The 21,456-nt window shown below is 39.4% G+C and overlaps 1 protein-coding gene across 1 annotated transcript in view; it reads right to left on the bottom strand.

The window, feature by feature from the left end:
• The window catches only part of LOC139736928 (two pore channel protein 2-like), a 47,326-nt gene extending 27,011 nt beyond the window's left edge, over positions 1 to 20,315 (bottom strand). The window contains exons 1-6 of the mRNA XM_071647602.1: positions 20,185 to 20,315; positions 17,262 to 17,478; positions 14,230 to 14,356; positions 12,910 to 13,093; positions 1,195 to 1,421; positions 671 to 752 (exon numbers count right to left, since the gene is read on the bottom strand). Coding sequence (XP_071503703.1) covers positions 671 to 752; positions 1,195 to 1,421; positions 12,910 to 13,093; positions 14,230 to 14,356; positions 17,262 to 17,442 — 801 coding nt within the window. The 5' untranslated portion in view covers positions 17,443 to 17,478; positions 20,185 to 20,315. The remainder of the gene's footprint in view (positions 1 to 670; positions 753 to 1,194; positions 1,422 to 12,909; positions 13,094 to 14,229; positions 14,357 to 17,261; positions 17,479 to 20,184) is intronic.
• Between the last annotated feature and the right edge of the window lie 1,141 nt (positions 20,316 to 21,456).

The raw sequence follows: 21,456 nt of genomic DNA, 5'->3' as shown, positions 1-21,456 counted from the left end.
TGTGAGTGGATTAGCAGATAGCTCAGGGTGCCACACACAGCATCTCACTAATCTCATTCTCCTCTCACACATAGGCTTTGATAGTGCTGGTGAACTGAGGACAGCCATGCCACAAAATAGATAGACAGGTTTGTAGTTTACTTGTTGTTCTGCTTTGTTTACTTGAATCTTTGATGGTATTTAAGGCTAAAGCCAAGCCTGCCCTTACATTAGCAGTAGTACCTTTAGTATTTTTTTTTTTTTTTTGGGGGGGGGGGAGATGGAGATGTGCATAATTCTGTATCTAGTTTCTAGAACCTCTAAAAAACTCTACAAACTCTAAGTGAAATGATGTGGTGCAGTATAAATGAACATTAATCATTTCATATGCAAAATCGAAGTCCCAAATTCAGCATACAAGAAACATAGTAAATAGCTTTCAGTATTCAAATATCAAGGTCTAAAGAGTCATATAACTTTTCTCTCGAATCCCTCCTTTAATGTCCTATGATCTGTAATGGTAGAACATTTTCATGTTACATGTGAAAGCCCTTACATTAATGTCAGTGAGTGCATTGTTTAAAGCCTTCATATCCCCCCCCCCCCCCCAACTCGAAACCTAGTGACTGTCATCTTCTAAGACTCCCATGATTGATGATGCATATAATTGATGGCTACAACTCTTTATTACCTTGTCCATCTGAGGTCTTGGAAACAGCAACATCCCAAACATTGTAAAGAAGTAGATGTGGATGAGTAGCAGGAGGATCACACTGAGAAGAACAAATGTCAACACACAAATATTTAGAGAAGAGTTTATATTACCGGTACACATTCACAAATTTCAAAAAATACTAGGATCCCATTAATGAGTATATTACGTACACAAAGAATGTGACTTTCCCCAAATGGAAATACGCTAAATCTACCACGAACTGTTACTTCTGAATGAGCACTGTACAAATATTTCTGGACAAAATTGACTTATGAGATTCAACACACTTGACAAAAACCTGAAGGTATCCAGGGAGGACGTCTTAGCCACAAAACAGGGAATATGGGACTTACCCCCATTTCCTAAGCAAGTCATCTTACATGGCTTTGCAGAGCAAGTTACTAATTGAGAACATTGATGAAATCTGCCGACTGAGCTGAGAAATGATAAGTGGATGAGTAAACGTGTAGGCCACAGAAAGATCGTTCTCATTTACAAACCTTGCTACTTTTGGCAGAGTGTTTTTGATGCTCCTCACAGTCTTCTTCATCAACTGCGAGTTCTGTATGAGGAAGAAGGGTCTGAGGAAGCGGCGAAGTCTGAGTGTATGTATCTGGCAGTTGAAGTTGACAGAGACCAGCCAGTCGACAAGGGAGAAGGCAATGACCAAGAAGTAGGCTAGCAGCCATTTGCTCTTCATCAATTCCTTTCGCCCAATGAGGTAGGACTGAAAGACAAAGGTTTTCAAGAAGTGTTAACAATCAACATGAGCATAGGAGATTGGTCTACAGAGGCAGAAGTCCTATTCATATATCAGTACAAAAATGTTTCCCAAGTTTTGGATGCAAAAATCCTTTTCCTTGCATTCTTTCTTTCTTGATTGTTTCTGAGGACTCAAAATTAACATCTGAAAAGAAAGTACCTTTACAAATGGATTGGAGGTACAGTCCGACATTTCATTTCTTTTTCTTTTTTTCTTTTTTTTTTTGCATGTGGACATACTGTGGCAATGAGTTCTGTCTTATTCATGTGGATCTATGTAATCTATCACTGAACAAATTTCAAAATGTAAAAAAAAAAAAAAAAATGAGGATGAGGCTGTCTTCTTGTCTCTCATGAAAATGTGACAGATAAACGCATTATGAGATACTTGGGACTGTAGAAATCATTTTATTCTAATGGAATCTTGTTTTAACAGGCAACCATGGGTTGTGACAAAGATACACACATGTATACAAAACTACAGACAGTTTCTACACATCAAGCCTCAAATTAGTCAGTACCATCCCTTACGATAACATGTGTAAACTGGCAGATAGTACGCTACATACTGCAGCCATTGACAGGGAAACTGAATCTTCACAGTTAGTGTCACCTCTCCACTTTGTTTAAATATTGTTAGGTGTGATCTGCACTGAATGTTTGCGTGTGTTTAAAGTGTACAAGAAGTACTTAGTCAATCATTTACCCCCCCCCCCCCCCCCCGCATTCTTCCAATAGTGTGGTAACAAACAGAGCAAGAAAGGGAAATAATGACTGCTTCACCAATAAAACTCATACCAACAAAATCTTGTTATGATTTTCTGAAATAAGCTTGCTATATTGTGCAAGTTGTGCCACAGACATGCCCGTTAAAATAATCTGCAATGGGAAAATCTTCTTGCAATAACAAAATCTCATTTTTTTATCATCATAATCATTGTCGTTGTCATCACACCAGTTTTAATCTGGGTCTGTCCCCGATAATAGGGCTGGCCGAATTTACCAAACTTGAGCAGTCACGGCTCTCACATCTTCTCCCCATCTATTCTCATTTGGGTCATCTTCTTTTTTAAAGCCAACATTCCCAACCTCTTCCTCCACCTGTCTCTTCAACGCTTTCTTAGGTCGCCCTCGCTCTCATGGCTCATTCACTTTAAACTCTAGCACTTTCCTCAGGACATCATTCTCATCCTTCCCCTCAACACAAGCCCATACCACCACAATCCATTTGCCCTTGCCAGCTGTTCCACCGATTCCTTCAATCGTGGATATATACAGAAAGAATACAAAAATTGAATATAAATTTAACTAGAAATGTCGCTAAGGCGACTGGTATGCCCCCGCCATAATGCATGATTCTCCTAATTGGTCTAAAGTACATGTGGACAATGTGTGATTACATTTTCACAAAATTGGCAAAATATTAAAATGACAAGTTTGTCACAAACAGTATATGACATGGCATGAAGACATGAAGACAGTATATGACATGGCATAACACACACTGAGATAACTTATTTCAAAAACAGAATACATGCAATAACAGAGGTTAATGTGTATTGGTACTCGGCAAAAAGTTGTAATCTTACCAGAGTTTTTGCTTCAACATTGAGGAGCAGTTTCTGGCTTTTGATGATCAATGTACTGATTCTGGTGATTTCTTTCTAGTTGATTCCTGATTCATTTATTGCCTGTCTAATGATTCCTGTTATCTCCTTTTGAGCTCATGTTTTCTTGAAAGCTTCTGGCTTCTTTCTATCCGCTTGGCTTTGAATCTCTGTAAATCTTGACACCATTTTGAGAGCTTGTGTCTCATATTTTTTCTAGGGCTCTTGCAAAAATAGTTTTGATTCTTGTTCTCAGAGCTTGCTGTATAGTTATGTTTTGCCTTGATGCTTAGTTTTTTCTTCTGGGCTCTTGCTCCCTTCCATTTTTTTTTCCTTTAATAATGTCAGAAGAATTTCAGGTTCTTCACAGGAGCATTCATTAGACAAATTTCTTGATCAGACATATTATCTGTGACTGTTGAATTCCAAATCCATACAAACATAAAGTCCTGTCTTCATGATCAATGTTGAAATTCTCAAAAGAGTCTGATATTGTCTGTTACATTTTCTGCATCATGGAAAGGAAGGGAACAGCCAGAGATACTGTCATGTGGTCTGAGTAGAATGATGGTATTATGCTGAGCACAGTGTCTTGAAAGCATCGATTCATGAAGAGAAGATCAAGAACTCCTCCTCTACAGTGGGTGGTCTGGTGTACAAACTGAGGGAATCCATAGTAGCTTGTGAGCTTGATCAAGTTTGTCTTGCATTTTCTTGTACATGATAAGTCGATGTTGAAATCTCCACATATGAAAGCTGGAATATTCTCTGGCACTCTCTGAAGGAGAATTTCAAAGTTGCGCATGAAAGAACGTGATGATGTTCGTGGGTTGTTGTAGAGCGAGATGATTACAATTCTGAAATTGTCATCTTGTACATGAGTGAGAAGTACCATTTGGTGCTCCAAGTTGATGTCATCATTGTGGAAGTGTTTGACTACTTTAAGGTCATGGCGTATGTACATGAGTAAACCACCATGCCTATGTCCCCGGAAGCTTGTCTTGTTGTCATTTCGGATACTACTGAAATTGTTTATCTGAGGCTCTGAATCTTCTGGCGTAAGCCAAGTTTCTTGAAAGCACATAATGTGTTGGTCTTGAGCGTGGACTTCTTGAAAGAAGCAGGCAGCATGAGGTTTGATTGAATTGATGTTCACACTCTGCATTTTGAAATACACTTGTGAATTCTTGGATGTGTACAGAGGAACTTGAGGTGTAAATGGAGATTCCGTTTGAATTCTTTCCATCTCTTTGAGAGACTCTCTGTTTACCTTCACCTTGTCTGCTGTCAATTCACCTAGGAAATGGAGACCACTTATGTCTTTTGTTCTGCTAATAGCAGTGTAGAATTGTCCATGCATGAAGCGGCCACTGCATGACACCACAACAGACTCCTCTGTCTTCCCCTGTTCCTTGTGAATAGTCACTCCCCAAGCAAGGGCCAGAGGAAATTGGATTCTTTTTGAAGTGACTTTGGAGGATCTTTTGCTCAGGTATACAGGAGCTTCCACAGTTGGAATAGGTGTTGAATCTTCATCAGGCAAGATTCCCTTTGAAGCAAATCTGCAATTCTTCCCCACTCTCTCATCGTCAAACTTTACTAGAATGTACTTCGGTTTGAATGATGCAACAGCTTGTTCTTCAGTAGAGTCATTACAGGTATATGACGGCAGGAATCCAGTAACAGTTCCAGCAGCGGAGTTTACAAGGCCATCAGAAACATCAATATTCTTCGTTAGAACTACTCTTGCTCCTACTCCAACTGTTAATTGTGCTGAAAGCCCACCAGCGTTTTGACAGAACTGTGGTGTTTCAATTCTCTGTGTTTGTACATCTCTCTTTGAATCAACAGCCATGAAGCTAAATTTCTGACTAGGTAGTTTTTCCAGCATTCGACTGTTGTGTTCATCCTTCATTCTATTGGACACGAACATGTGTGTTACATCCACAGGGTACTCGGTTGCTGATTTGGAGGTTTGTCTTGATTGCAGGACAGCAATGTCTTTCTCAGTTTGCTTTCCAATGCGCACTCTATTGAGGAGATGTGCAAAGTCTTGGTCATCCTTCTGTCGTTGGATTTCTGTCAATTCGATGACTTTGAAATGTGATGTCCAAAGGGAGCCATACACTGCTGCAATCTCATCATCAGGAGGCATGTAAATTGGCCTTTGCGCCACTGCAGGCAGCTGCATTAAATCTCCAACGGCCAGAATAGAGACTCCACCAAATGGTTCATTGCTGCCCATGACATCACATAACCGCCTGTGTATAGTTAGCAACATGTCAGCACTGACCATTGATATTTCATCAATTATCACCACTTTTGTGTCTTGAAGAGCTTCTTTCATTGAAGCTAGTTTTTCTGTAGACAGAGGAATGTAATCATCATCTTTCCTTTTTTGGATTGGAAGCTTAAAGGCTGCATGGCAGGTATGCCCGGCTATGTTGTACGCAGCTGCGCCTGTTGGTGCACAGACCAAGATGTGCCCGTCTCTGTCTTTCCCACTTCTTGCAAACATACGTTTGATTGTCTGTACAATTGTTCTGACGAGGAAGGATTTGCCTACTCCAGCTCCACCTGTCAGGAAGATATGGAACGGCTTTTCTTTTCTTGACAAAGCTACTGCTGATGACCAGTTTACAATGAAGTTGTGCAGCTCATATTGTTTTGGATTTAGTGACATGATCATCTTTATCCATTCATCCTGGCTGACAACCTCTGTTGATACATCATATTCATGTGGAACACTGCCAGTGTCAGCTTGAGCAGTATTAGTAGCTTCTGTGTCAAATGCATTGTGTAAACTTTCATCTGTCTGCCTGCCTTCCATTTGTTCCTCCATTCTGGCTTGTTCAGTTTGTGGGGCTACATTCACCCAACTGTCCTCTGGAATTCCATTTTGTTCAATGTCTTCCAATACATCAGCAAGTTCTTCAGCATGATGTTCATACATCTCTTTGTTCCTTTTTAAGTCTTCATACTTAGCCTCATAGCTCTGTTTGTATGAATCCTGGAACAGATCTTGTATCTCATTTCGCCAGGGGAAGTACAGCATCAACTGGGAATGATAGTACTCTTCAGATTGTTTCTTTAAGGACCACTGATGACTTCGGATGATGGCTGGTGTACTTCTTTTACTCATATTTCCCATATTATCCTGCAATTTGATGATTGCAGATAGATGGTCACGTTCTTTCTCATCAGTATGGTCATCTTCCTCATCACTTCCCTTACTCTGTTGGTATGTCTTGTATTTTGCAGCAAAGTCTGCCAGACACAAGCCCTCCAATTCGTCTGGTCTAGCAGCATATTTTTCCACAAGACCAGTCTGGAACACATCTGGATCCTCATCATTCATGGTGTTGATGATAGCCATTGGCTTGAGAAGTCGAGTTCTGTTTTGAGGTAGATCAGTAGGGACAAAGACTACTTGTCTGGAGCCACGGGTCAAAGGTAATGACAGCAGTCTGTATGTGGCTTCTTGGGCACTCACTTCCCTATGTGTCAGGAATTTATGTGCCACATTCTTCATGGTTTGTTTTGTTCCTAGATGCTTAGAACTTTTACTCACTGCTTTTAGTACATCTCCCAATGTCTTTTCCGGTTTTGAGATATAGGAGGCAAGATACATGACACATGAGTATACATTTGTTACGAACTGTACATCCAAGTTGGCCTCCCAGCTCTTCATTAGCATGAAATTGTAGTTATTGACATTGCATTCGTATGGTGTCCTTTTCAGAAGAACTGCAGGTTGTCCTCCTTTAGTTTGTTTCCAGTGGAGGGCTTTCAGGTACGTTTCTTCAGAGACATTGCATTTCCTCAGCACATCATCCAAAGTAGTTTGTTGATTCACATCTTTCAACTGATCGAGGACAGCCGTCAAAGTATTAGTGAACACTTTCTTCTCCCCTTCCGTTGGTATTGATTCCAGGGGCTTGAAGACAACAGTTTGATTAAGTGGTGGTCTTGGAAAATGAAATCTACATGACTTCCCATTTTTGTTGCAGGCTTGTGAGTGGGTGTGTCGTTGTACAAGGTGTAGCAGATCAGACATTTCAGGATCATCGTCTGGATATTGACAGGACAGCTTGCCTTCGATGAACTCTTTGATTTCATTTTCATCATTCTCCTCAAAAGTAGGGGCATTTTTAACCCAGGCGAGCATGTGCACATGTGGTGATCCCCTGTGTTGATACTCGATTCGGTACTTATAATCCACTATTTCGCCAAGAGGGTTAAGTTGCTTGTTCATAAGAATATACTTGAAGAAATGTTGAACCCTCGAGTCAAAATGCCTTGCAGCTGTAACAGGGTCTGATCGCAGATATCTACACTTCTCTTCCCATGACAAAGCTTTGACATCTTCATCGGTGACAGTTTTACCTTGTTGCTTGGCAATAACTTGAACCAAATCTGGCCATTTCAGGTCTGCAGCGGAGAGAGTTATGAACCACGTGCATGGTCCGAGCTGTCTGATCATGCCAAGAAGATCATAGAAGAGCTTATTGAAATATGCTGGAGATCCTCTGATCTTGTGAAGGAAGTAGATCCCCAGATCATCTCTTGCAATGCATTTCTCTTTCACTTCCCCTGCAGTGACACTTTGTGATTTTCCTTTTCGTAGACTCAAACTAATGCTATCTCCAACTTCTTGAGCTTCAGCTCTGTATTGTGCGTAGAAGATATAATCAATGTTCTGGGCAAATCTTCTGTCACAATTCAATATTCTAGCTTGAAAGTACTTTTTCAGTGACAATTTCTTCTGCCTCTGGTATGAAAACCCAAATCGTCCTTTCGGGAACAATTGAGGGAAACTCAACTCTTCTGCATGAGTATCAGTAAAAAAGCTTTGTGGCTTTTTACCTTCTCCTGGTGCAATGTTTAGTGTCTGACCATCTGCAACAAAGTCTTTTGGTTGAATACAAGAGTCAAGTGGCAGTCCACTAAACTTGGATCTTTCATCTTCTTCCTCTTGCTCAACTTCTGCAGTTCCTTCTTCAGGGGTATCTTTCTCCAACACTGAATCTCTTGCATCTCGTCTGTCCTTAACAAAAGCACTGGCTACAGACTTTTTACTTTCTTCTTCTCTTGTATTTTGATTTCCTTCTTCAGAAACACTTTTCTGGATTAAATTTTCCTCCTGCTCTTTGTCAACCTGCTGGACAAGTTCTCCTGTAACTACTTCATGTCTTGGGTCTACCACTGTTTCTTGCTGTGTATCATGTTGATTTTGTTGGTCTGGTGAAAAATCATTTCCTTCACCTGTAAGAGATTCCCACAGTTCTTGATTTTGCTGCATACTTTCATCAATCCAGTCATTATTAATTATGACATCAGCATACAGGGGATTCTGAAGATCTTCTTTTATGATACGCACAGCATTTCTTACTTTTCTGGGACGGACAGTTTGTGCAAATACATGTCCTCTGTACGTCAGTTTTCTCTTCACTTTGACCGTAATGAAGGTCTCAGAAGTTGGGACCTGAGGCAACACTGATGCCACCTGTTCCGGTTCAATGGGAACATTTACTACGCACCCATGAATTGCTTTTTGTCGGCCACGTGGAAGAGCTAGTATTTTCATAAATGGGATTCGTCTTGCAACAAAAACACTTTCAAGAGAGTTGAGCTCTGCTAGTTGCTGGGGAATCTCATCCAGTTGCAGGCCGTTAGCTACAGCAAGTGGTGGCATCTTCTTTGCTTTCACTGACTGATGACATGACATGCACACATACTCTTTACCATCAAATGATATTTTGCCTGTTCTCAAGTTTGACTCTGGAAAAGTAGTGCTCTTGTATATCTTGACAGATGTTCTATACAGAAGTCTGTTGCATATAGTGCAAATAAAACATGGACCACTTCTAATTTCTCTTTTAAAGTTGATGACCGATTTTTCAAAATCACATCTTTTCTTTTTTTGTGCCTTTCGTTCTCTTTCATTTCTTGCTAGCCTGACTTCAGAGGACTCCCGCTTCCTATTCTGTGCTTCTCGTTCTCTTTCATTTCTGCTTTGTCTGACATCTACTGATTCCCTTTTCTTTCTTTTTGGTTCCCTCTCTCTTTCATTTCTTGCTAGCCTGACTTCAGAGGACTTCCGCTTCCTATTCTGTGCTTCTCGTTCTCTTTCATTTCTGCTTTGTCTGACATCTAATGATTCCCTTTTCTTTCTTTTTGGTTCGATCTCTCTTTCATTTCTTGCTAGCCTGACTTCAGAGGACTTCCGCTTCCTATTCTGTGCTTCTCGTTCTCTTTCATTTCTGCTTTGTCTGACATCTACTGATTCCCTTTTCTTTTTTTTTGGTTCGATCTCTCTTTCATTTCTTGCTAGCCTGACTTCAGAGGACTTCCGCTTCCTATTCTGTGCTTCTCGTTCTCTTTCATTTCTGCTTTGTCTGACATCTACTGATTCCCTTTTCTTTCTTTTTGGTTCTCTCTCTCTTTCATTTCTTGCTAGCCTGACTTCAGAGGACTTCCGCTTCCTATTCTGTGCTTCTCGTTCTCTTTCATTTCTACTTTGTCTGACATCTACTGATGGTTCCCTCTCTCTTTCATTTCTTGCTAGCCTGACTTCAGACAACTCCCGCTTCCTCTTTTGTGCCTTTTGTTCTCTTTCATTTCTTGCTAGCCTGACTTCAGAGGACTTCCGCTTCCTATTCTGTGCTTCTCGTTCTCTTTCATTTCTGCTTTGTCTGACATCTACTGATTCCCTTTTCTTTCTTTTTGGTTCCCTCTCTCTTTCATTTCTGCTAGCCTGACTCAGACGACTCCCGCTTCTCTTTCATTTCTTGCTAGCCTGACTTCAGAGGACTCCGCTTCCTATTCTGTGCTTCTCGTTCTCTTTCATTTCTATTTGTCTGACATCTACTGATTCCCTTTTCTTTCTTTTTGGTTCCCTCAAGCTCTCTTTCATTTCTTGCTAGCCTGACTTCAGAGGACTTCCGCTTCCTATTCTGTGCTTCTCGTTCTCTTTCATTTCTGCTTTGTCTGACATCTACTGATTCCCTTTTCTTTCTTTTTGGTTCCCTCTCTCTTTCATTTCTTGCTATCCGGAACTCTGAAGACTCACGTTTCCTTTTCTGTGTCTCTCGTTCCCTTTTGTTTCTTTGTAATCTGTAGCAAGGTTCCTTACGTTGGTTTTCTTTACGTATTCTGTCTCCTTTTTGGCGTCTCAAACGTTCATCTGATGTTTCAAGACTTCTTTTCAATTCAATTCTTTGCCTCTCTCTTGCATTTCTGTCTGTTTCATGTGTCCAGTTCACTGTTATTAAATGTTCTGTGTCTTCTTTTTGCACTGAACTGGTAGTGCTTTCTTTCTGCTTGGATGCTAACTTTGGAATGGTATAACCTTTCAGCCAATCCTGTTTATCGGTCAGATTTGATTGTCTTTGTGTTTGACTGTTCTCTTTCTTCCTTACACAGACAGTCCTGTGGCTTGGCTTCCGTTTATTTTTCTTTGGCATTGTTCTAGTCCATTGATGACGACCTCACAGCAATATTACCTATAACCGAAACATTACTGAAATCAAGGTCACTGTCACTTTCAGGGGAACCATGAGGGCATTTAAATGAAACAACAAATGCATTCCTGGTTCCTGAAACATGCAAAATATAATAACTCAAAATCTCTTCTACTTCAGAGAAGCTAAACTAAACATTTTTCAACATGCAATGAAAAGCAGTCTGAAGTAAAAGTGCAAACCAAACTAAGTGAAACACAGAACATCATGCACATAAAACCAGACCATTTAGCCATAATGCATCTAGTTCCTATATGACAATTAGCACCAACAACATTCTTTAATTCTGTGTATACGTAGATGTGCTCATCATGTGCTATACACATCAAAATACACGTGCAGTAAAAGGCAGACCAGAAGGTGAGATGTGGATTGCAAAAGAAATAGCAGGGATATACAATAAATGCATTATGTTACCGACACCGCGACGAGGACGCATGGTCTATTCAAACCATCTGCATGTACCATCAGGGGGCAAGTGATTATTCTCCTGAATTGTTTTTGAAATTTGTTGTATGACAACATGAGCAAATGTTGAAAATGTGGAATTTGCTTAATGTTACAGAATGGGTAAATTAGCAAAAAACAAAGTGTTCATGAATTCTTTTAATCAAAGTTTTTATTTTGCTAGATATGGATACTTTAACAATAGGAAACATACGAAAACTGCCATTGAAGATGCAGATAACTTGAATGGTGTCATAACATGAATGGAAAAAGCAAACAAAAAACAACAAATACCATTACCATGGCAACACCTAAGAAAGAAGATGAGAAAGTAGCCTGCTACGCAAGATTTTTCCAAGATTTACTGCAATAATTTGATGTCACGATGGAAGTAGTTCAATCTGCAAGGGTTTTTCCAGATTTATTGCTATTAAAATGTTGTCACCATTGCAACACAGTTTCTGACACGTCGAAAAATATGCGTTGCACTTCTTCGCTCCAAGACCAATGTGTGTGCCACATTTCATGAGCTTCAGTCGAATACAGAGGAAGTAGTTCAATCCGCAAGATCTTTCCTTGATCTTCTGCCATTTAAATGCCGTTACCATGGCAACGCAGCTTCCGACACGTCCGAAAAATATGTCTTGCACATCTTCCCACCAAGACTATTGTGTGTGCCACATTTCATAAGCTTTTGTCAAAAACTGAGGAAGTAGTTCAATCCACAAGATCTTTCCTTGATCTTCCGCCATTAATATGCCGTTACCATGGCAACGCAGCTTCCGACACGTCCAAAAAATATGTCTTGCACATCTTCCCACCAAGACCAATGTGTGTGCCACATTTCATGAGCTTCAGTCGAATACAGAGGAAGTAGTTCAATCCGCAAGATCTTTCCTTGATCTTCTGCCATTTATATGCCGTTACCATGGCAACGCAGCTTCCGACACGTCCGAAAAATATGTCTTCCACATCTTCCCACCAAGATCAAGGTGTGTGCCACATTTCATAAGCTTTGGTCAAAAAACTGAGGAAGTAGTTAAATCCGCAAGATCTTTCCTTGATCTTCTGCCATTAATATGCCGTTACCATGGCAACGTACTTTCGGGTACTGTCAAAAAATGCGTCTTGCACATCTACAACTAAAGGCACACATCTGTACCAAGTTTCATGTAAATTGGGCAAAACCTGAGGAACTAGTTTGCAACACAAAATTTTCCATCATTTTGGCTCATAATATGTGAGCTGTTACCATGGCAACATACTTTTTGTCACTGTCAAGAAATGTGTCATGCTGACCTATATCCTAAGACAAACATTCAATATGAATTCCATGAGAATTGGAAGAACACTGATGAAGCAGTTTTGCCATGAAGCATTTTGCCCTATATTTTACCAATAACATGCCGTTACCATGGCAACGCACTCTTTGCCACTGCGGAAATATGTGTCTTGCACATTAACATATTCAGATGAACATCTGTACCTAATTTCATAAAAATTGATCAAAAACTGTGGGAGGAGTTCGCGACGCAAGATTTGTACCCATTTTTGCCCATAATATGCCGTTACCATGGCAACGTACTTTTGGGTACTGTCAAAAAATACGTCTTGCACATCTACAACCCAAGGCACACATCTGTGCCAAGTTTTATGGGAATCGGTTGAAAACTGAGGAAGTAGTTCGCGACGCAAGATTTGCAACGGACCGACCGCCCGACCGACCGCCCGACCGACCGCCCGACCGCCCGACCGCCCGACCGCCCGACCGCCCGACCGCCCGACCGTCCGCTGATTCCTATATACCCCCTTCAAACTTCGTTTGGCGGGGGTATAATTAAGCAGTCATATCTGGTATGGATGGATCAGCTCCTACCTTAGTGCACACATCAAACAGGAAGATCAGCAAGCACAGCATCTCCACTGCTTCTGTGATCCCACAGTAAGGTGTGATGCGTTCGCCCATGTAACGTGGGTCTGAGCTCATATGGGTTGTCAGGGAGGACGGAGGTTCGAAGAACGCAAGCATGAGGATGGTAAAGATGGCCAGGTATAACAACCTGTCAAGAAATCATGAAAAGAGCAATGATGACACAATGAACTGTTGCACACTCTCTTTGTTTTGTTTTTGTTCTTCCTTCATGTGGCAAAAAGAACAAAAAAGAACAAAACAATATTACAATATAAATATGTATGTCATTTTATGCAAGTACAAATAGGTTTGCAAAATTATACAAATTCAAAAAGGTCTTTATAAGAGGAAGTTGTCCATACAGTAGGCTTTTCATCAGCCTTAAATGGGCCCTATGCCTAGAATTTTTTTATGGAGAATCATAATCATATTCAGAAGGTGAATTCAGCATGCATACAAAAGCCCTACCAATCACTCAGACATGGGCACATGGTACACATTCATGCTCTGAATGGAATGATCACTTGATTGGATCCATTCAACAACCAAGGTCATCAAACAGTTGCATATCCCCATTATTAGAACTGCTGTAAAGGGCCATCGTAAAAAGCACCCCCATATTTGCCTTTCAGACACTGATACGTACAAGACACATGCACACAGGCTTAAATGAAGCAGCAATACAGCGTTTTGTACACTTGAAAATTATCCAGTGGCAAATTTCCAAGATCTGTCCATACACACGTATGTGAAGTCCAGCTATCTAGAATTTCTGTGATTGTTATACATAATTATATATTTCTAAGGTCATTATTTCCATCACGTATTAGCTGCTAAAAATGATAATGGTCCCCTATATTTACATTATATCTAGATTTTGCTTAATTTGTCTGTTGAACACCAGGGGGGCGTTTCATCAACGAGTTCGTCGGAGGTTTTCACCGACAAATTTGCTATCAGCCAATCAGATGCAAGGATTTCAGTAGCTTTTAACAGTTGTCAGTGTAAATCACTGACAAAAAGTTTAATGAAACACCCCCCACGTATGTGGAATCTTAATCTTTTATGCCTTAAATGACACCTGTTTGTCACTATTTTGTATTAACAAAAAAAAAAAAACATTGCTGTATATTAATCCCATCATTTACCTGTTTCTATGTATTACCTATGTTCAAATATCACTTTGTTCAATTTACTGTAGTATATTCTTGCACGAAAAAGGAATGCAGAAATCAAATCAAATCAAGTCAAATCAAATTAAATTTCCCCATCGATTAAACTTACCACTGAATGGGCCATGAGTAGTATATCCTGTAGTACCACAGAGAAAATGGATCAATCTTGTGTTTGATGTTGCGGAATTTCACTGCATCCTCCACAAAGACTACAGCTTGCAACAGAGCTTTGGGATCTGTGAAGCATAACGGTAATTCACAGACTATGAAAGAGACTACACACTGTTAATAAAAAAACAAAAACAAAAGTGAAACCTAAGAAGACAACTTTTCTCTCTGTGTTAAGTAGCAATAGAGAGTGAAGGTGGAAGTTATATAGACCAGGTTGTACACACTACTAGTATAAAAAAAAAAACAAAAAAAAACTTGATCATATAAGACTAGTTATCTAGGAAGTCTAAGACCAGAATCCCGTTGATATCATTTACTTTTTCATACTCTCCTTGTAAAACTCTTCAAAACATACATATTATTTGTACAGTGTACTCAGTAGCAAATGTATCAATAATCTGAATACATCATGAAAGACGTGGCTGAAATAGACCCTTCAGGATTCAGCCATGGTCAGACTTTTATTATCCTGATGTCATAAATCATGGGGACTTTTTGTGCATTTCATCTATCATTTACATAGTTCATATCGACCATATCACTTATCTATTCCATCTGCACCCCATTGATGGAACATACTCAAGTCTTTCAAATACCAAAAACAGCAATGATCAAATTCATGCTCAATATGTTCAGTTCAGCCTATCTCATGAAAGGGACACAATACTAAAGTGAAAGCAATTTTTCTACAAAACTAACTACTGTAAATGCAACAAATCAGGAAATTCTGAGTAAAACCACACTGGCACATGAACAGTGATGACTGTGTGAATGTAAGACATCCACATAAGGCAACTACATGTACAGCAGCCTCCATGAAATACAACTGAGAACATTATAATTCTTTTTAACCCCCCTCCCCCATGTATCCTTATTTTCTACATCGATAACATGTTATCTGTCATAATAATAACATGATGTGGCACTGTGGTATGCATGTGGTAATGTGGTTTGTCATATACATGCAAGGTAAACATGTTTGAATGAGAGCAGCCAAAACCTCAAACATCCTCTTATTCCAGGGATAGTGATCTCATCAATCTTTTTATTTGTCTCGCAAAAAAAAAAAAAAAAAAAAAAAAAAAAGGGAGGGGGGGGGGGTCATATTCATTTCATAGCTTCTCTCAGAGTTTCATCGTTTTAACAGATTCTCAAATATGGAAGTCGTGGTTCAGAGAACATTAACAGACTACCACTCTGAACTTCTTGCTTTGGGATGTTCATTTTTCTGGCACAAAAGATAGATATAGCGACTAAGGGGGCACATATTGATTTAAATTCAGTGTATATGTTTGAATGTACAGTAAATTGCAGTACACTTAATTGGTCATGCATATCATCAGACTGTCGTTTACATAATCTATGTACATATGTACTGTTTCATTCAAACACTGTTGCAGTAGTTGCTTCATGTTCCAATGCATTTTTTCTAAAGAAAATTTTCATAACCATAAAGCTTTCTCTTCCTGAACTAGCCTGTGTCTGATCTCCCACAGCTTCACTGATACATTGTGCACAATCAAGGACACCTCCTCAGTACGAGGTACAAGTATACAGTGCATACAGAGTGTCAATGTTGATCTCACATGCATTGTAATTAGGCCTTGATATTTGCTCGGTGGTACATGACACTGGTAGAATGAACATGTTGACCAATACAGAACAATGGATTATATGTACATGTACTACATTAAAATGTGTATTAGTTGGTGGGATACTTGCATGTAGACTCAAGGCAAAAATTTTAAAGTAAATAATGCATGAATGTAGAGGGTTACAATGAATTTGACCACACTTATCAGACCTATTCTGAGATAGCCCTCTGCCACCCCTCCCCATTCCTTGTTTTTGCTGTGTAGTTGGATCATATTCAATTTTCAAATATGCGTAATGTACAATTGATTAAAATGAATTAAAAAGAAAATAAACTATTAAAATCTTGAGATAAAATCCAGTTTGATAGCCCATTCCCAATGGTACACCACACGAAACATCCAACAAGAAAACTGAAACTGAATGGAGCTCATATTTTGGTTATTGTCATGATGTGATTTATTAAAACAGACAAGATGAACAAGGGAAACAGATGAGGAGAAAATTATACTAATGTGTGTATTTTACTGAAAAGGAAATTAAGTTAGGATTCAATGGGTTGAATAGTGTGGTGGAGAAACTTTAACGTAGTAGAGACTATTACCTGGGTTTGAAAGTTGGGGAATTTCTACAGAAGCACTTTTATCTACAACATTGGATATCAAATTTCAAAAGCAAATCATGAGATACGTTGATTGACTGTGAACAGTGATATATTTTGTTTTGTTTTTTCAGAACAGCGGAGATTCCAAACAGAAAATAAAACTCTCTGTAAATGGTCCTTGCCATCAGAGTGTCATATCTGAAAAGTTGTGTGTTATAGTAGAAACAAAATGCAAATCATGTGAGCTCTTTTTGAAAGTCACGACAATGTGTCGAAGTTTTAATCACACTATGGCCTGAATTAACGAAGGTGGTACAATCTTATCCATGGTTTAAACCATGGAAAAAAATCATAGTTTGTTATGGGGCGCCAAGTGTCATATGGCCTATTTTGTACGAAATGATCATTTCATTGACGAAATGACTGATTTCTTAACGAAATAGGCCATGTGACACTTGGCGCCCCATAAAAAAATACGGTCTTTGTCCATGGTTTAAACCATGGACAAGATTGAACCATCTGTACCACCTCGTGAATCCGGGCCTATATGTCATCAAAAAATACCAATTTTCTTTTCTTTCTTTTTTTGGCATTGTATGCTTTGTTTTGTTTCAAAAGCCCCATGTTGCTAGTAATCTTGATACCATTCGTTCCACATATAATATTTGCAACTGATAATACAGTATAGAGTAGTTTTTACAACGTGTATGAAATCAAATAATATTAAATCTTTTAGGCAATCATGCATGTTCTTGTACAATTCCACAACTTACCACAATAATTGGAATCACTGTCAAAGCTCAGCACTGCACTGTTTCTGCCTGTGATGAATGCAGGACTTTTCTGGTTTCGCTCACTATGGTGACGGGCATATACAGGGTAGATTTTGGAAGTGATTGGAACGGTGGGGTCATCGTCATCGCTGCTGTTACCACTGCTATCATACCTCTCCATGGCTACAGATGACGTCTGCTTTCACTGGAGCTTCCCCTGCAAAGGACAATTAATCACCGACTTTGGTTTGACATGGCTGGCAGCACCATCAATGATTTTGTTATAAATGGTATGGAAGATTGCTTACAATTAATCCTTCTGCCTTGACACCTCAGTTCCTGTTGAGTAGGGTATATCAGTTTGCCAACAGTTTTATCTTTGTTCTCAGCAATGCAGATTGAGACTATACATTCATTGCACCATTATGATACTTGGACAAGAGAGCTTGTTGTTGATTCTCCTACATTTGACTTCGGTTTTGGCAAAAAGTGAAATATCTTTTTACAATTTTTAATGCATTTTCTTTTTATAAAGTTTGTCTTTGATGGGGATGGGTTCGGCTGACTAGAATGGTGCATCCAATGATATAATCCTGGAATCAATGCCTCACAATGTCCCTTCTAATCACTATTAGACATCCACAACACTAGTGAGCACTACTGTTTAACATCCAAACCAACTAAAAACATATCTTCACTGTTTTTTGTTTTGTTTTTTCAAGCCTAAATGACAGTTGTTGTAACCTCTTACTAGAGGGAGAGGGCAACAGTGTAACTACAGATTACTTGCAGAATTCACAACTCTAGAGGGCTGGCAAACTTCATGGCAGGCAGGCACAACACTAGTTGTACATCTGATTTACTGACGACATCTGCACCATGTTTGTACAAGGCCTCCCCAGATCCTCAACATTTTGTCATGTGCACAAGCCTTACAATGCTTTATAGGTCCAACAAAGCTGAAGTGTTATGATTCTCGGTGTCAATGCATAGATCTACACACGATGGTCAGCTGAACAGACAACAACCTAACTAGAGTCTTCAGTCCAGTATCTTTGGCTTAATGTGCTGTTTGGGTAATTAGTCATGACCTTCAGCAATGGTAGAATACATGCGTACATCCACACATCGTTAAGGATGTTACACTAGCCAAGCATGGTAATAATATGGCCCTATTAATAATATTCCATAATATAATAGATCTATATCTAAAAATCATTAAGTTCTTATGCAGGTCCAAAAGCTAAGAATTAATATTGTGCATCATATGTTGGTCTGTCATTTCTCTAAGATTTGGTCATTAAACGAAAGGCAAATTGACTGATCTGGGGTTTGAAAATTAGTCTACATATCATACATCAATTATTTTGGTGCTAACAAGTTTGAATCATTTTACACCTGTGCTTAGTTTCATATTCTGGAGAAACTCTATTGAGCCCAAGTGACAAGCCTAATATAAGTAGATTGATTATCCCTGTTTGTGGCAGAGTGCCTTTTTTGTGCCAGGAGAGGTTTAAAGGGTGTGTACAGTTCTGGTCGAGGTGAAGATTTAGCTTTTAACGTTTTGTGAGATATTCAGAAACCACTCTATGAGATGTCAAAGAGCATGCAGTTCAAAGGGGTATCAAAAGTTTATTCGATGAAAATCGGTTTTGAAATGGCTGAGATATCCAAAAACAAGGTGAAACAAGGAGATACTAATAAAGTTGGGGCATGTCGCCTTTTATTATTAGCACTTTTTTGGATATCTCAGCCATTTGAAAACCAATTTTCATCAAATAAACGTTGAATTCTTCTTAAAATTACATGCTCTTTCATATTTCATAAGAGGCTTTTCATTATCTCACTTAGGAATGTTCAAAACATGAATCCCTACCTCAACCAGTACTGTACAGTCCCTTTAAGCTAAAAGAGCACAAAACAGAACAAAAGAAGGAGTTACTCGTACACTGTACCGTACGTGTTGTGCTGCTATATGGGAAGTGTGAGTACTCTCGCATCTGATGGGGCAGCTTTATCATATGCCCCTGGCGCAAACAGGGATACCTAATTAGTCTACTCTACATGATAGTATTAGCGGTATGGTTGGACCTACACAACCACCTTTTGAATAAAGCACGTACAGCACGGACGTAGCACAGCTACAGTATAGGGCTTATCTTAGAAAATATTCCTCGGTTTCACCTAAATTTCGTTTCCCTACAACAGAAAAGCCACAGATTTATATCATGTGCGCCTGGCTCAGATTGCATGCTGATTCGTAATCGTCATATCTTATGCACAGAAGTCTCAGCTACAAACACAGCGCAAGTGACATTCTTTTGGACTTTACTGTGTATCGCAAAACTCTACAAACTCTGCAAAACAAAAACTATGCAAACTCAATGTTTTAACCAATTGCCTGTTCTCCACTGATAAAGGCAAAGCATGAATGGCAAAGACTTGACCGAAAGATCGGTCTGTATCTGTCCGTCAGGGAATGTTCCGCAGAGACTGCGTCTGGCTTCACGAGGAGAGCATTAATGGCAAAAAATAAAAGACTCCTCCGGACAGACAGATCTTTCTGTCTAGGCAAAGACATGTTTAAAAGATCAACTAAAATTTTACATAAGTAACGCTACATTGTATGTGAGTATTAACTATGAGGATTATCTTCAATTCAAAAGTCAATACCGTCTTGCCTTGTGCAGTATGCAAACTCATAACGTCTAGATCTAGCCGTAGCTTGAAGGGCACAGATCTAACGTTAGATCTTTACCGATACGGCTTCGTTAGATCTAACTGTAAGACCGTCTTTATGTGAAATGGAATGCTGCGAGATGAAGATTGGAATAAATCTAATAAAATTTTATTTCTATTTTTTTTTTAACGCTACAGGGTCGCGACTTCAACATAAATCCTTTATCATTTAACTACCAGTTACCTCTACAATAAAATGGGGTAATGTGTGGGCAAGGCGGCAAAAGAAGGTCTTGTGGTGAATCTGCTTGAAGCTTGGGTCCAACAAGGCCACAACAACTTGCACAAGGGCCAGAGAAAGGCAGCAGTCATCTGCCACAGTACAGGCACAGAGAAGTCGGCAATTCAAAGGGAATGACACCACCACCAGTCCAGCAGCTAGCAGCGCGGTCGTAGCGGCGAGTGATCGGACGAAGCTCTTGGACAATAAATCACCTTCACATTCGTCATCTCCCGTGGGTCATTTTTCTGGTACTGATACAGCAAGAGACACTACGTCCCCAGTCTTTTCAGGACCATCAGGCCAACGCAAGATTCCAAAAAGGGGGTGTCACGCGCCTTTTAGCTTTCGGGGTAGGCACAGCACTGACGATTTGACAAATGCATGCAGCAGCTGTATGCTTTTCAATGTTTACGTACCGTACCATTGCATGTACGTACGTGTGTAGTTTCGCCGTACTGAATTCGATACGTCGAAACCCACCTGTCCTGTCTCCCGTGAAGTTGGTGAGACACTCCGTTATGGCAAGCCTTTTGGATGTTGTGTTTTTTTTTCACAATCTTCAAATTCATTACTAAAACAAGGAATTCGTACCAAGAATCGACATTTGATTCGCGAACCAGAGAAAAAGCTTTCTGTTGAAGATTCATTTATTTACAATACCAACGAGGAGAGTTTTAAAGCACATGGAACCATTTATGGAAATTACATCACAGTATTTTATATAAAAATTGTATTCTTAGTTTGGAAATGAATGATAAGTTTCGTATGGTTGACAAAGTACTGTTCTTTTCTTGAATTTTTTTCGATAAATAATGGGACCTACGTATTGGGCCTAATAAACGTAGGACTATAATAAATGAAATACTGTACATGATAAAAGAATACAAATTTTACAAAAGTTGGAATGGCTTGCCATAATCTAATCGCCTCATCGTGAGATGTCACGTGGGTTACTCTGTGGGTACACAGGGGGTGGGGATGGGTGGGGAGTTAACATTGATATTGCCCCTTGACCTGACCATCGCACGCATACTACTCTTGATTTGTTTTATCATTCTTTATTTGAATTTCGTTCAATTTTATATCACAAAATTCACTTTCACAGAAACAAAAACAAAAATTATGCAAAAACAAACTGCAGATTATACACAAATTGTCCAAAATAATGTCAATCTTACACTATATAGGGCCTACAGACAAAATGCAGTGACTCAAACATTGTGCAACATAATG

The sequence above is a fragment of the Diadema antillarum genome, unplaced genomic scaffold, assembly GCF_040938485.1.
Source record: "Diadema antillarum isolate AM-2024a unplaced genomic scaffold, OU_Dant_1.0 seq00000674_RagTag, whole genome shotgun sequence".
NCBI lineage: Eukaryota > Metazoa > Echinodermata > Echinoidea > Diadematoida > Diadematidae > Diadema > Diadema antillarum.
This window is presented reverse-complemented; position numbering and strand designations above follow the sequence as displayed.